Source organism: Cervus elaphus, chromosome 17 (assembly GCF_910594005.1).
Source record: "Cervus elaphus chromosome 17, mCerEla1.1, whole genome shotgun sequence".
NCBI classification, from domain to species: Eukaryota; Metazoa; Chordata; class Mammalia; order Artiodactyla; family Cervidae; genus Cervus; species Cervus elaphus.
This window is the reverse complement of record NC_057831.1, coordinates 23,470,786-23,483,701: the sequence shown is the minus strand read 5'-3', so window position 1 is coordinate 23,483,701 and position 12,916 is coordinate 23,470,786. Positions and strand designations below refer to the sequence as shown.

The 12,916-nt window shown below is 36.2% G+C and overlaps 1 protein-coding gene across 1 annotated transcript; it reads left to right on the top strand.

The window, feature by feature from the left end:
• Window positions 1-7: 7 nt before the first annotated feature.
• CISD2 (CDGSH iron sulfur domain 2) lies at window positions 8-12,078 on the top strand. The gene is made up of 3 exons (XM_043870727.1): window positions 8-142; window positions 9,250-9,464; window positions 10,941-12,078. The coding sequence occupies exons 1-3, from the start codon at window positions 40-42 to the stop codon at window positions 11,028-11,030; spliced, it is 408 nt and encodes a 135-aa protein (XP_043726662.1). The 5' UTR covers window positions 8-39; the 3' UTR covers window positions 11,031-12,078.
• Window positions 12,079-12,916: the final 838 nt, after the last annotated feature.

Below are 12,916 nucleotides of genomic sequence, written 5' to 3'. Positions count from 1 at the left end.
CCGCGCGAGTCGGGCGAGGAGCGGACGCCGCTGGCCAGGATGGTGCTGGAGAGCGTGGCCCGCATCGTAAAGGTGCAGCTCCCCGCGTATCTGAAGCGGCTTCCAGTGCCCGAGAGTATTACCGGGTTCGCCCGACTCACAGGTAATCCCAGCCTTCAGCCAGTCCCCATCCTTGCAAGCTTCCCCAGGCGGAGGGTGGGGGCGGGCATCTAAAAGTCCTGCGGCCGAGGGGCGGGGCGGAGCCTGGCGGGTGGCGCGTGACCTGGGATCCCACTCCGGCTTTCTAGCCTGGAGAGTCCCGTGGACCGAGGAGCCTGGTGAGCTACAGTCCGTGGTTTCGCAAGGAGTCGGACAGGTCTGAGCAGGGCACCACCGCCCCCACTCACACTGCATCCTCGGAGTGTCTGTGAGGCCACATCTTGGGACTTAGCGGCCGCCTGTGCTTCTCCTCGTGTCTGTCTGCAGTGTCTTTCCGTATTGAGAGACCGGGTTTTTGCAGAGAAGGTGCTGAGTTGGGAATAGGCCCATTTTTTTCATCTCCGTCGCTCCCTGCAATGTTCCCTGTTTATTTTAAAGCAGGAAAAGCCGTCGTTATCCAAGGCTCAAAGCCTCTGTGTATCAGGCCATCCCAGCTCTTGGCTGAGTTTGCCCCACATAGTGTGGGTGTGACTGTGAGAGAGAAACACACATACACATGATATGTATGTGGTGGTTTTATTTACTAACAAAATTAGAAAATTCCAGTTCCATAGGGGAGAGTCAACCTGTCACGAGGTCATTTGGGGCCATCACCGTAACTACGGGCCTGGAAGCAATTTAGTTTACTCGAGTTGGAGGAAAGATACTTTTGCTAGTATGACAGACAAAAAATTAGAAAGTGAAATTTACTGGTGACATGTAACATTTGCACTTAAGTCCCCTCCTTTGCAAAATAGAGGGCTTCCCTGGTGGCTCAGAGGTTAAAGCGTCTGCCCGCAATGCGGGAGACGTGGGTTCGATCCCAGGGTCGGGAAGATCCCCTGGAGAAGGAAATGGCAACCCACTCCAGTATTCTTGCCTGGAGAATCCCATGGACAGAGGAACCTGGTGGGCTACAGTCCACGGGGTGGCAAAGAGTCGGACACGACTGAGCGACTTAACTAATTTACAAAATAGAACCCATAGCGCGGGATTTCATATCTAAAAGATGAACATTTCCAGAATGCAGCCAAAAGTTGGAAGATTTTGTTGGGTTCTGAGCTTTACAATGCAAGTGAGATATGGGTAAACCAGACTCGGGGACTGATTAGGATGATGGCGGGGGAGGAGGGTGGGGATGGCGGGGGAGGAGGGTGGGGAAGCCGGTTATTGATAAAGCTAACATTGAACTCATATGTTCTGACTGATTACCAGGGAATGTAAGCATGAATTAAGATAATTTTGAGGTAAATAGGGCTGTTTCTGGAGCAGTTCAGAGATCTATGGTAGCTGACTTAAAATGCAGTATTTGGAAGGCTGACAGGAAGAAGAAAAATAAGATGTACTTTAGGTAGATCAGAAGACAACTAGGGCCAAGTTAGTGATAGTTATTTGAACATGGATTTTAGTTGCATGTTAAAGGAATTATTTATTATTTTTTAAATTAGAGAATACTTTACCTTAACAGGGTGCTTTGAGAGCTATCCCTTCTCAGAGATTTATAAAAACAACAGGCAGTGTCTGGTGGTGGATAGGTAAGATATGGTAAACTAGATCTAAATCTACTTCTAAATCTAGAGATTCTTTAAATAATAATCACGGACATTTGCTTTGTTGACAAATGGATTGTGAAAATGTAACATTTTTAGGTGTTAAAAGGTTTGACAGAAAGCATGTAATTGAACAGAAAGAGTGGTAACAGTAATAAACACTAAGAAATCTACACATAAGGAGCAACATAAAGTGATATAAGATGAAAAAGCTTTCAGATCTAGTGTTTGTAACCATCTTAGTCCTCTTTTGAATTTACTAGTTTATTCTGATGGATTACAGCAATTATGTAAAACTTTTACTTTTTCTCCCCTTATTTTTTTACATCACAGTAGGTCTAACCATTCCCCTGCAGCTGGAAGTTTTGAATGTTTTTAATATATGTATTTTCATAATGTTCAGTGGGTAAGTAGCCCTATACCAATTATTTTTTTCTTTCTTTAAAGTACACCTTTAAATGTATTCAGTAAATGGCAATATGTCAAAAGGATACAATCATTTTGTGACATTTGTTCCCAGTTGCCAACTTACTTTCTTAATAATTTGCATAAATTAACTGATGAGTTTTTAGCAGTCAAGAAAGAAAAAAAATCCCCTTATTCCCATGCCAACCTGTGCATGCTAAGTCAACTCTTTGCCACCCTTTGGACTGTAGCCTGCCAGGCTTCTCTGTCCATGGGATTCTCCAGGCAAGAGTGGGTTGCCATTTCCTTCTCCAGGGGATCTTTCCAACCCAGGAATCAAACGCAGGTCTCCTGCGGCTCCTGCATTGCAGGTAGATTCTTTACCCTGAGCCACCAGGGTGAACCCAGTTTAACCTTAATTATGTGTGTTGATTCTGATTGTGGCTGGTTTTATAGTAAAGTTTTCTGTAAATAGAGTGTAGTTGAAGGAGACTGGAAGGTATGATATTTGACTTAATGACTAGAAGACTTTCAAACTTTTGTTTTTCCCTCTCAAGAAATTCTGTCCACAAATATTTAATTCCTATTAAGGCATTAAGGAAGCTCAACCTAAACCTTTTCCCTCTTGAATAAATAAAATATAGTAGTTTCTTCTGTGACGCTCTTAAATACTTAATGTGAAGAATGATTCTCAGAAATAATGCCAACTCTGATAAATATCTTTATAGTGCATATTTAACCTGTCGCATTAGTGTGTCTGCGTTTTAGTTCTCATTGTAATAGCCATTTGTTTAGGAAATGATGTTTGTAATAATTACTTTACAAAAAATGAGACAGTCTGCTTTGCACTGGACAATGATAATATAACAGCTGCAGAATCTATTTTGGAGCACTATGGAAGAAAAACTTCAAATTTCCTCTCTGAACTGCCTCTCTTGATTAGATTGTAATTGTTAATGACATTTGGATGTCTTGAATGAACTACTTTTAGGATCCATCTTAGACCTTTTTTTGTTGAAATAAAAACCTGGTAGATAACTTTTCAAAATAAATTGTTTAAAATGTCTACCAGATCAAAAATATTTTCATTTATTCTCTATGATAATTAGAACAAAAAAAAATGTTACAGTTCACATTATTGTTGCCTGTTTTTCCTTCCCTATTTAGATCCATTGGTGTTTTAAAGCAATTGACTCTCTCATGATGACTCTGCATTCTTAGTGAACACTTGGAGATCCTTAATTACTGTACAGTATTTATAGACAGCCCTTACCTGTCAAAAACAACTTTGTCAAAAACCTATCTTTGTTTAGGTTACATTGTTAAGAGTGAGGCTTTTAAGGTAAATTAGTATAATTCCCCCTTTGAAAGTATATTGTATTCAAATATATTAACCTTTAAAAAAGCTCTCCGTGTCATACAACCTTTTAAAATAGAATAACAAAAAGCTTCCCATTCAAAAGTCAGAAAAGTTTACTTCTAGATTTAAAAGCTAGTTGTGAAACTTTGAATATAGTAGTTCTTCCCCACTTAAAAAGGTAGTTTCTTTGAAATGTAATGGTTTTACTCTTAAAGCAATGAATCCTTAGACTGTAATATTTTTCCCAGAGTAACACAAACATGTCAAAGCTGACCCTTTCAAGAGGATTAGCTCTAGAAAGGACCAATTTTGAGCAAAGAATTTAAGGAGTGGAACAGAATTGAAAACATATATCCGCAGAAAGACTTATACAAGCATGTTCATAGCAGCCTTATTCATAATAATCCCAAATTGGAAGCAGCCCAGGTACCCACCATCAGGAGAGTGGATAAACAAATTATGGTATATTCATGGAATGGAGTACTGATTAGTGATAATAAAGAATGATTTACTGATCTCCTGCTGCTGCTAAGTCGCTTCAGTCGTGTCCGACTCTGTGCAACCCCATGGACGGCAGCCCACCAGGCTCCCCCGTCCCTGGGATTCTCCATGAATCTCAAAAATTTTATAAAAAGCCTTTGTCTATAGGAATCAGTGGTGGGGAGATAGACTGGAAGGGGGCTGTGTGCTGTTCTTCGTCACTCAGTTGTGTCTGACTCTTTGTGACCCCATGGACTGTAGCCTGCCAGGCTCCTCTATCCATGGGGATTCTTCAGGCAAGAATACTGGAGTGGGTTGCCATTTCCTCCTCCAGGGGATCTTCCCGACCCAGGGATCGAACCCAGGTCTCCCTCATTGTGGGTGAATTCTTTACTGTCTGAGCCATCAGGGAAGCCCAAGAAAACTTGAGTAGAGTGGGTAGCCTATCCCTTCTCCACGGGAACTTCCCAACGCAGAAATTGAACTGGGGTCTCCTGCATTGGAGGCGGAGTCTTTACCAGCCCAGTTACCCCAGAAGCCCAAACCCACTCTAGTATTCTTGCCTGGAGAATCCCATGGACAGAGGAGCCTGGCAAGCTACAGTCCATAAGGTCCCAAAGAGTTGGACATGACTAAAGCAACTAGTTGGGATCAAATGCTTGTGTTTCCTGCATTGGCAGCCGGGTTCTTTACCACTAGCGCCACTTGGGAAGGCCCTCAGTGGAGGCTACAACAGTCTTTACTTGACACAGCCCAGAGCTAAACACCTGAGATCTGTTTGTTTCATTGTATGTAAATTTACCTCATTTTTTTTTTTTTTAAAGAAATGGAACAGAAGATGAATTTTCTTAATAGGAAAGTGTAATAAATGATTAAGTTCAAGCTAAAGAGTTGCCTTTATTAACATGTAAATAATAAAGTTTATTTTTAAAAAATTATTTTATTTCAGAAAACTTATTTTTGAGAATTTGGGAAGATATTTACATAGTTACTGTAAGTTGTAAAAGTTTTTTCCCCTCTTCTGAGGTAGAACAACTAAATTTAAAAGTCAGTGTAATTAAAAAGCTTTTATGGAGAACAATTTTGATGTCATTTAAAACATTTTCTTCCATGTAACCACTCTGCAATTTAGAATTCCTCGTGTCATCAAGTATTTGTTGAGCATGTAGTACGGGACAGGCAATGTTCTAGATATTGGGACACTGTTCTATTTATAGTAGTGAGTGGAAAAAGATTTTTTTAATTGATTATTAATTTCATTTTATTGGCCGTTTGGTCCTAAATAGTCTTTAAGTGGTAATAGTAAAGCCATCCATTAAAAATATTTTACTTTCATCTTTCTATAGTTCAGAAGTGAAGTCATTTCTATGTTTTACCCATATTGATACTTTAGAAAATATTTATGAAATTATCAACAATCAAGTTACCAGTGTTATTTTTATGGGATCATTATATGCAACCTTTTGAAAAGGAAGAAAAAACAGAGCAAAATAGAAATGCAACAGTGTTACCAGTTCTTGACTGGTGGGATTACAAGTTATTTTATTTTTTATACTTTTTAAAATTTTCAGATTTTATAAATTAAGTGCTATTTCTGATAATCCTTAAACAATTTTAGAATGTACTGTACAAAGTACACATTAAACCTAACAATTAGTAGGTAGTAGATTTCCCTTTATAATACCTAATATATCTGCCGTAGCTCAATATACATCAAACAGGTTCATAAGAAATAGCCAATCTTAAATTTTTTCAAAAAATTTCTTGTTTATTCTGTATTTTATATTTGCCAAAAATCAGCTCTAACAAATATAATTTATATGATTTAATTGAGCTTTATAGGCTGTTATTTTCCTTTATAATCTTTCCTGTACTTAAATTGAAGTTTGTCATCTTTAAAAGTAAATTTTCCCACATAAGACTGTTGTATAAATTATTTTGTTGTAGGAAATAATGGTACTTTTCATCACTGTATTACTACAGTGTTTTACCGAGGAATTAAGTGTTGAAAGAGCAACATTTTCTGAAGTAAATTTTAAAACAGCATTCTGTTTATTCCCTGAGATTTGTAGGTTAATATAGGGAATGTTAAACTTAAGAATCTAAGTTAAGGTTATCATCTTTACATGTTCATTCTCTTAACTTTTTGACTTTGATTTACTCAACCTCTTGAGACTTTGAAGTTTTGTAGTATACATAATAATACTTAGTGTTATACTACATTCAAAAACATTTATTGAATATGTACTGGTTCAAGATACTATACTGGATGTTGGGGCCAATAACAATCTAAGACATTTATTGCCTGACCTGGAAGATAAGTGTAAATAAATAATTACAGTATTATGTGAGTGAGAAAGGGACTGACATTTACACTCTAAATGTCATTCATTCATTCATTAAGTCACTTAAATTCATTCATTCGTTAAGTCACTCAAAACATTTATGAGGTTCTACTTTGTGCCAGGAAGTGGAGCTCCTTTTCCTATAGGATTATGGCGGAATCAACTTTGTAAACAGAGAACAGTAGTATGATAGAAGAAACTGAGGAAAAGAGGCTTGAAAGCAGAGGAAGGAGCGATTAATTTGCTTTGTGAAATTGAGAAAGACTTCTGGAAAGGCAGTATTTGATCCTGGTTTTTAAGGGTCCATATAAATGAGTCAGGTCAACCACAAGTAGAAAGGCATGGCAGACAGAAGGAATTCCTTATGCAGAGGACACAGGAAACCTGCCACTAGGTAATCAGTAGCTTTGGCTGGCTCTAAGTACAAGAGGGATGGGCTATTTGTGGGTGTTGAAACTGTCAGAGTAGCCTTCCCATGTCATAGACCTGGTGCTTTGTGGAAACTTGGTTTACAGCAGCACCATCCAAAAGCCTTTTTGTGATGACAGAAATGTTTCCTGTGCGGTCAAACAATAGTAGCCACTAGCCACACATAATAGCTCTGGAGCCATTAAAATGCGACTACTGTGTCTTAGAAACTAAGTTTTGAATTCTGCTTAACTTTGTTTAAATAGCCACATGTATTAATCATGCTTTTTGTGTCCTATATTTTATGATAATTGGACATCTTGGGGACCTTGCTGGCCAGGGAGGTTTGCTCCCTCCCTAGACTAGCTGATGCCAAGAGATAGTAAACTACTTGCTTGTGAGCAAATTTTTCACATGCAAACCAACCAATCCAAAGCCTACACTCCAAACACCTTTATCTAACCCTCGCTTACCAAGCAGTATTTACCCTGCCCTAAATCACCCAAGGCCAGATATGAGACAATTAGGGACCAGCTCTATAGCCCAAAGCCCACTGAAATTATTCAGGCTAGCCAATACTAAACTGTTTACTGTGCCTTACCTTGCCTTTTCTGTAAACCACAATAAAGGCTTGGGCCCTTTCCTCTCACCTTGCTCCTGACCAAGCCTCATACTTACCTATGTGGTCATGGGTGGCCTGTTGTGTTCCCTCTTGTGAATTGTAAGTAAACTTTTCTTTCAAGGCAGTTGTCTACATGTCTGTCATCTTACCATATCTGATTATAACAAAATCCTGGGTCCAAACAAAACAGTGTGGCTAGTGGTTACTATCTTGGACAGCAAAGATCTATAGATAGACCCTTCACCCCAAGAAACAGTTCTTTGTCATTTTCAGAATGTTAATTCATTCAGAGCGTTTCTGTGGAGTGTCTCCACTTTTGTTAAGAGACTAGCACAGATCAGCCTGACTGGCAAGATCTTACCCTTACAGAATTTCATTCTGGTGACTGAAAGATCATATCCCCAAAGATTTCTGCCATGTAGTATTGTCAGGTTGAGTCGGCAAAATGTTTTTCAGAGGAGCTGCTTCCAATCTTCATAATCTTAATAAAAACTACCATTCACTGTTTATCTTCTCTGTGCCACGCACTCTTATAGGTGATGCACATATGTAAATAGGTTGTGTCATCTAGAGCTCATAACAAACCTTTGGATGGTGTTTTTTCAAAAATAGCTTCGTTCTGGAAGAGTTAGTATTAAGCCAGCCTTTTAATCGTTGAATAGTAAGAACAGTTATCTTTGGAAAGTAGTTTTACTGAGAGAAGAAGAGATAAAATTTTGGCTCTGTTGAATTTCATTCATAGTGACTGAGAACAGGCTTTGTACTTACTGTCCTGGGCTAGACCTGCTTAAGCTCCAGTTTACCCACATGAAAAATGGAAATAATGTGCCTACTAAACTGAGTTGTTTAACACAATGTTTAATAACTGAGGTATTACAGTCGCACTCTTAGCATAATCTGTTCATTTATTATTAACATTTATTAGCACACCTTAGCATATGACCTTCAATTTTTCTTTTTCTCCATTAAGCTGTAGTGCTTATTAGCAATGTGTCAGGTTAGCACTCAGTGAATGATGACAAGTGATAACTCTTAAGGTCAGAAGGGATTCCCTATGGAACCCAGCAGAGGCAGCATACTAGCCAACATTTGATAAATGCATGCTGAAATATAAATATTTATTTTGGCTCCTTGGTGTGTTTCTCTCTGCAGACATAGGGAACATTTCATTTATGTCACTTATATTCCGTATCCCCCAAAACAGTGCTGAGTACTACAAAAGGCTTTAATGAATACTTATGAAGTAAGATGTATCTAATAATGAGATTATTTAGTATGTGAAAATTTCACCTAGCTCTTTAAAATAGCTTTTACACAACATTTAGGTTTTTCTATAGGAATCACACTACGCCTTACCAGAAATGTAAATTAAAGCATTGAAGACATATTCTGTCTGAAATTACAAATCAATGGTAAATAGTTTACAGGAAATTCTGTTGTATGATTTTAGATATGGTGGAAATGTTTTCTAAACATATAAAATTGAGTTTTATTTATAATCATGGTGATCGTAATTCCTGAAATAAAACTAAACACAGATATACTTAGGATAATGAGATAGGGTATTGGATAGAGGATTTATTTCTGAAAACTTTGTTTTCCAGTTTCAAAAGTCTCAAGGTAGCCCACAAATAAAATAAAGTGGTCCTAGGTATTGGTTCCTTGATATTTATTCACAGTTTTACAGATAAGTTAAGAAATTAAAGTGAGAAGTAAAGAATAAGCTGAAGGGTGAGACATGCTATTTAAGTTCTTTTTAAAAATTTTCTTAAAAATGTATTTACAGTAGGTCCTTGTTGGTCATCTGTTTTAAACATAGCAGTCTGTACATGTCAGCCCCAAACTCCCAGTCCATCCCTATTTGAGTCCTTTTTCAGACTCTTAACAAATCTGTATTTTTAGTTTCAGAATGGCTTCGGTTATTGCCTTTCCTTGGTGTACTTGCACTACTTGGCTACCTTGCTCTTCGTCCATTCCTCCCGAAGAAAAAGCAACAGAAGGATAGCTTGATTAATCTTAAAATACAAAAGGAAAATCCCAAAGTGGTGAATGAAATAAACATCGAAGATCTGTGCCTCACTAAAGCAGCTTATTGTAGGTGTTGGCGTTCTAAGACGGTAAGATGTCCATTTACACATACACTAAAATTGTGTGCAGTTAACATGGTTTTGCTTCTTATATCCCCAGTTTTGAGGTTCTGTGAGATGAGAGACTTTTCCATAGTATTCAGCACTGAAAGCCTGTTCTAAATTAAAGTTTGCCTCTTCTGATCAATATACTTCCTACATTAGAAAAGTTAGAGCAGCACGGAAACTTAATTGAGCAAATTACTTAATCCTTAATCTCTGTCAGTTTTTTTAATCTGATAAATATCACAGAAATTTTTGAGGATTTAGTGAGATGATGTACGTATAGTACTGTGCCTCCTATGTAGCATGAGCTAGTGAATGGCAGCTGTAATTATGGATGATTTTGACTATGGAAATTAAAAAGGAATTTGGCAGATGCAACTAGATTATCATATGATATAAGTTAAGTCAGACAGAAAAATACCATATAATATCATATATGGAATCTAAAATAAGACACAGATGAACCTACTTATGAAACAGAAACAGAATCAAGGCAGAGAACAGACTGGTGATTGCAAGCGGGGTGGGGGTTGGGGAAGGGTGGAGTGGGAGGTTGGGGTTAGCAGATGTAAGATTTTATATATAGAATGGATAAACAACAAGGTCCTACTGTACAGCATAGAAAACTATTCAGTATCCTATGATAAACCATAATGGAAAAGAATATTTTTTAAAAAAGAATGTATGTATGTGTGTAACTGAATCACTTTGCTAAACAGCAGTATTTAAGACAATTTGTAAATCAATTATATTTCAATTAAGAACAAATAAATAGACGAGGAGGAGGAGTTTGGAATGATACATTGTAAGTAGTTGATGAAGTGTGTTTTCTTCTGCTACTTTGGTCATAGGCTATTTGAGACTTTAAGTACAATAATGTTCATCATAGCATCATTTATAATAACCTTAGAAACAATCTAGATATCTGATAATAGAGGAATGATTAAAGTATGATATAATACAAGATTGCACATAGTAAATAGAGAAAAAAGATACCAAATTGTTAATTATTACTTATGAGTAAGTTTTTAAAAATATATTTTAAAATGTTTTTTAAAGTATTATAGTGTGCATGAGTTTTATAGTGAGAAAACATAAAAGAATTTAATTTGAATTTAAATTACATCCTTAAAAAATTTAAAATAATTGAAAAGGTGCGTTCAGAATTAGAGCTCTATACAAAATAGGAGCTTATTTTGATCCCCTTTTAAGATTATCATATTGACTTGTATGGAATCATCCAAAGCTTTTAAAATCTGCCAACTAATGAAATATTTAAATGTTAGGTTTGCCATAGTATTGGAAGGTAGTTAGCTATAGAATATATCTGTTGCTCAGAAAAGCTATCTAATGTGCTTTTTTTCTCCCAAAGTAATGGACTTTCTTTATAAGAGCATGTCAAATGTATTTCTACTTACTGACTCATTTAAAAAATAACATTTGCAATTTTTTCCTTTCTAGTTTCCTGCCTGTGATGGTTCACATAATAAACACAATGAATTGACAGGAGATAATGTGGGTCCACTAATACTGAAGAAGAAAGAAGTATAATAGTAATGAATTAGGATGGAATTCAATTCTTTGCTGTAAAAAGTTATAACAATATTTTTGCATTCTTTGTTTATAGAAGATCTTTCAAATGGTGGTCTTAATTATTGCTCCTGGTTGAATAATTATTTCTGCCAATTTATTTTCTTTTTACACTACTGTTTATATTTGATACTTTGTATATTCAAGCAGTCTTTATATAGAAATTAAATGACAGTTCTTTCATTCTGACTTCAAAGAATTAATGTATCTTCCTACAAAAAAAATCAACATTTTTAATTTTAATTAATTGAGAAAGTTTTGGCAATGAGTGCAAACATCACTGTTCAAACATCACTGAACATCAATATTTTCAACAGAATCCATACTTTAAATTTAAATATCTCCCTCCCCTATTAAATATATATATTTTTAGTACCCTTATGTTTTGATCATTTGCAGTGATTTCTTTTTCCCCTTTCCATATTTCATTCTTTTTAGGTCAGTGAGAAAAATATTGCTGTCAGAATTGCTTGAGTTTTCAAAGAGAAATACTCTTTGCTTTTTAAATATTGTTCTCTATAAATGTGAATATCCGAATTTCAGAAAAAACAGGAACTGGGTATAAAAAGTTTCAACAAGGAACAATTATTTACATTATAAAAGACTTGTTTATAAAAGGTTTGTTTGTGTCTGTTTACATGTGTTGTGTTTGTGTATCTCAGAGCCTTCTGACTCCGTGACAAAGTGGGGTAGGATGGCAAGAATACTTAGAGCTAAACTCATGAGCTGCTGCAATTTGTAGGTCAATTAAAAATAATTAAAAATAAAGTAAATCTGGTACAACCGGGTCCCTTTGCTGTTCACCTGAAACTATCACAACATTGTTTGTTAATTGGCTGAACTCCAATATGAAATAAATAGTTTAAAAAAATCTGAATTTATATTAATGTGATAATAGTTCAGTGTTCAAAATTGTATCTGTATAAACATTTTTCTCTTTATTACAGTGTAAACCAGTAAACAAAATACAAAAGGTTTGCAAAATAAACTTATTGGAGGATCTTTAAAACTTTCGTAGTTTTTTTAGCCTGAGTTAATTTAATTTTATATGACAGTTCTTATATTAATAGCTATCAGTCAGTTCACTGTGCTTTCTTTATATATGAAGATGGTTCAGGAGGCAGGCATACTTAATTCTAATAATCATCAAAGCTAGTAGTTACTGTGCACTTGGGTAACAGACACTGCACTAAGCATAGTACCTGGATTTTTTGTGAATAGTTTATTGCATGTAATTATTAAAGCTTCTATCGATTTAGGTGATCTTGAGTTTCTCGTGAATAACAGCAGGAATTTTTAAGTTAGGGTTAGAAATGTAGGTATGGTTTTGAGAAGTTTTCCAAGGTGTATGTACAAAATTGTTGCTCGCTCTTTTGCTGTGAGTAGGAAGAACAACATTGTTCTCACTTTTGGTATTTTTTTCCCTAAGAACTTTTTCTTCAACACCTTCTGAGGTTTCAGCTGTCAGAGTAACCAGTTATTTTTCCACAGTTGATCACAAGACTTGCGGAAAACGCTCCTCACCAAGACTTTGCATAGCCTGGTCCATAATGCTTTTCTTGAAAAGTGTTCTCTCCAGATCAGCGCAACATGGTTTTGTACATGTTCCAGTAGTTGCCATTCTTAGATCTTATAAGAGAACGTAAAATTTTCTCCAAATGTGGAGACTAAAATGAAACTACCAATGTTAAAATTGTTAGGTAGGAACATTTAAAAAAATTGAAAACTTTTTTCATCTCATAAAAGGTAATTCTAATACTCCAAAAATAAGAAGGTTACACTCTCAAATAAGACTTTTTTCCTCCCATTTTCAGTTGTTAAAATTGGATAAAATTTTAAATTGGTTA

What these genes read in the sequence shown, in the direction of transcription:
- CISD2 (XM_043870727.1), top strand. Translation starts at nt 40, where the DNA reads ATGGTGCTGGAGAGCGTGGCCCGCATCGTAAAGGTGCAGCTCCCCGCG. An exon ending in CGGGTTCGCCCGACTCACAG is followed by an intron (nt 143 to 9,249) that starts GTAATCCCAGCC and finishes CTGTATTTTTAG; the next exon opens with TTTCAGAATGGCTTCGGTTA. An exon ending in GGTGTTGGCGTTCTAAGACG is followed by an intron (nt 9,465 to 10,940) that starts GTAAGATGTCCA and finishes TTTCCTTTCTAG; the next exon opens with TTTCCTGCCTGTGATGGTTC.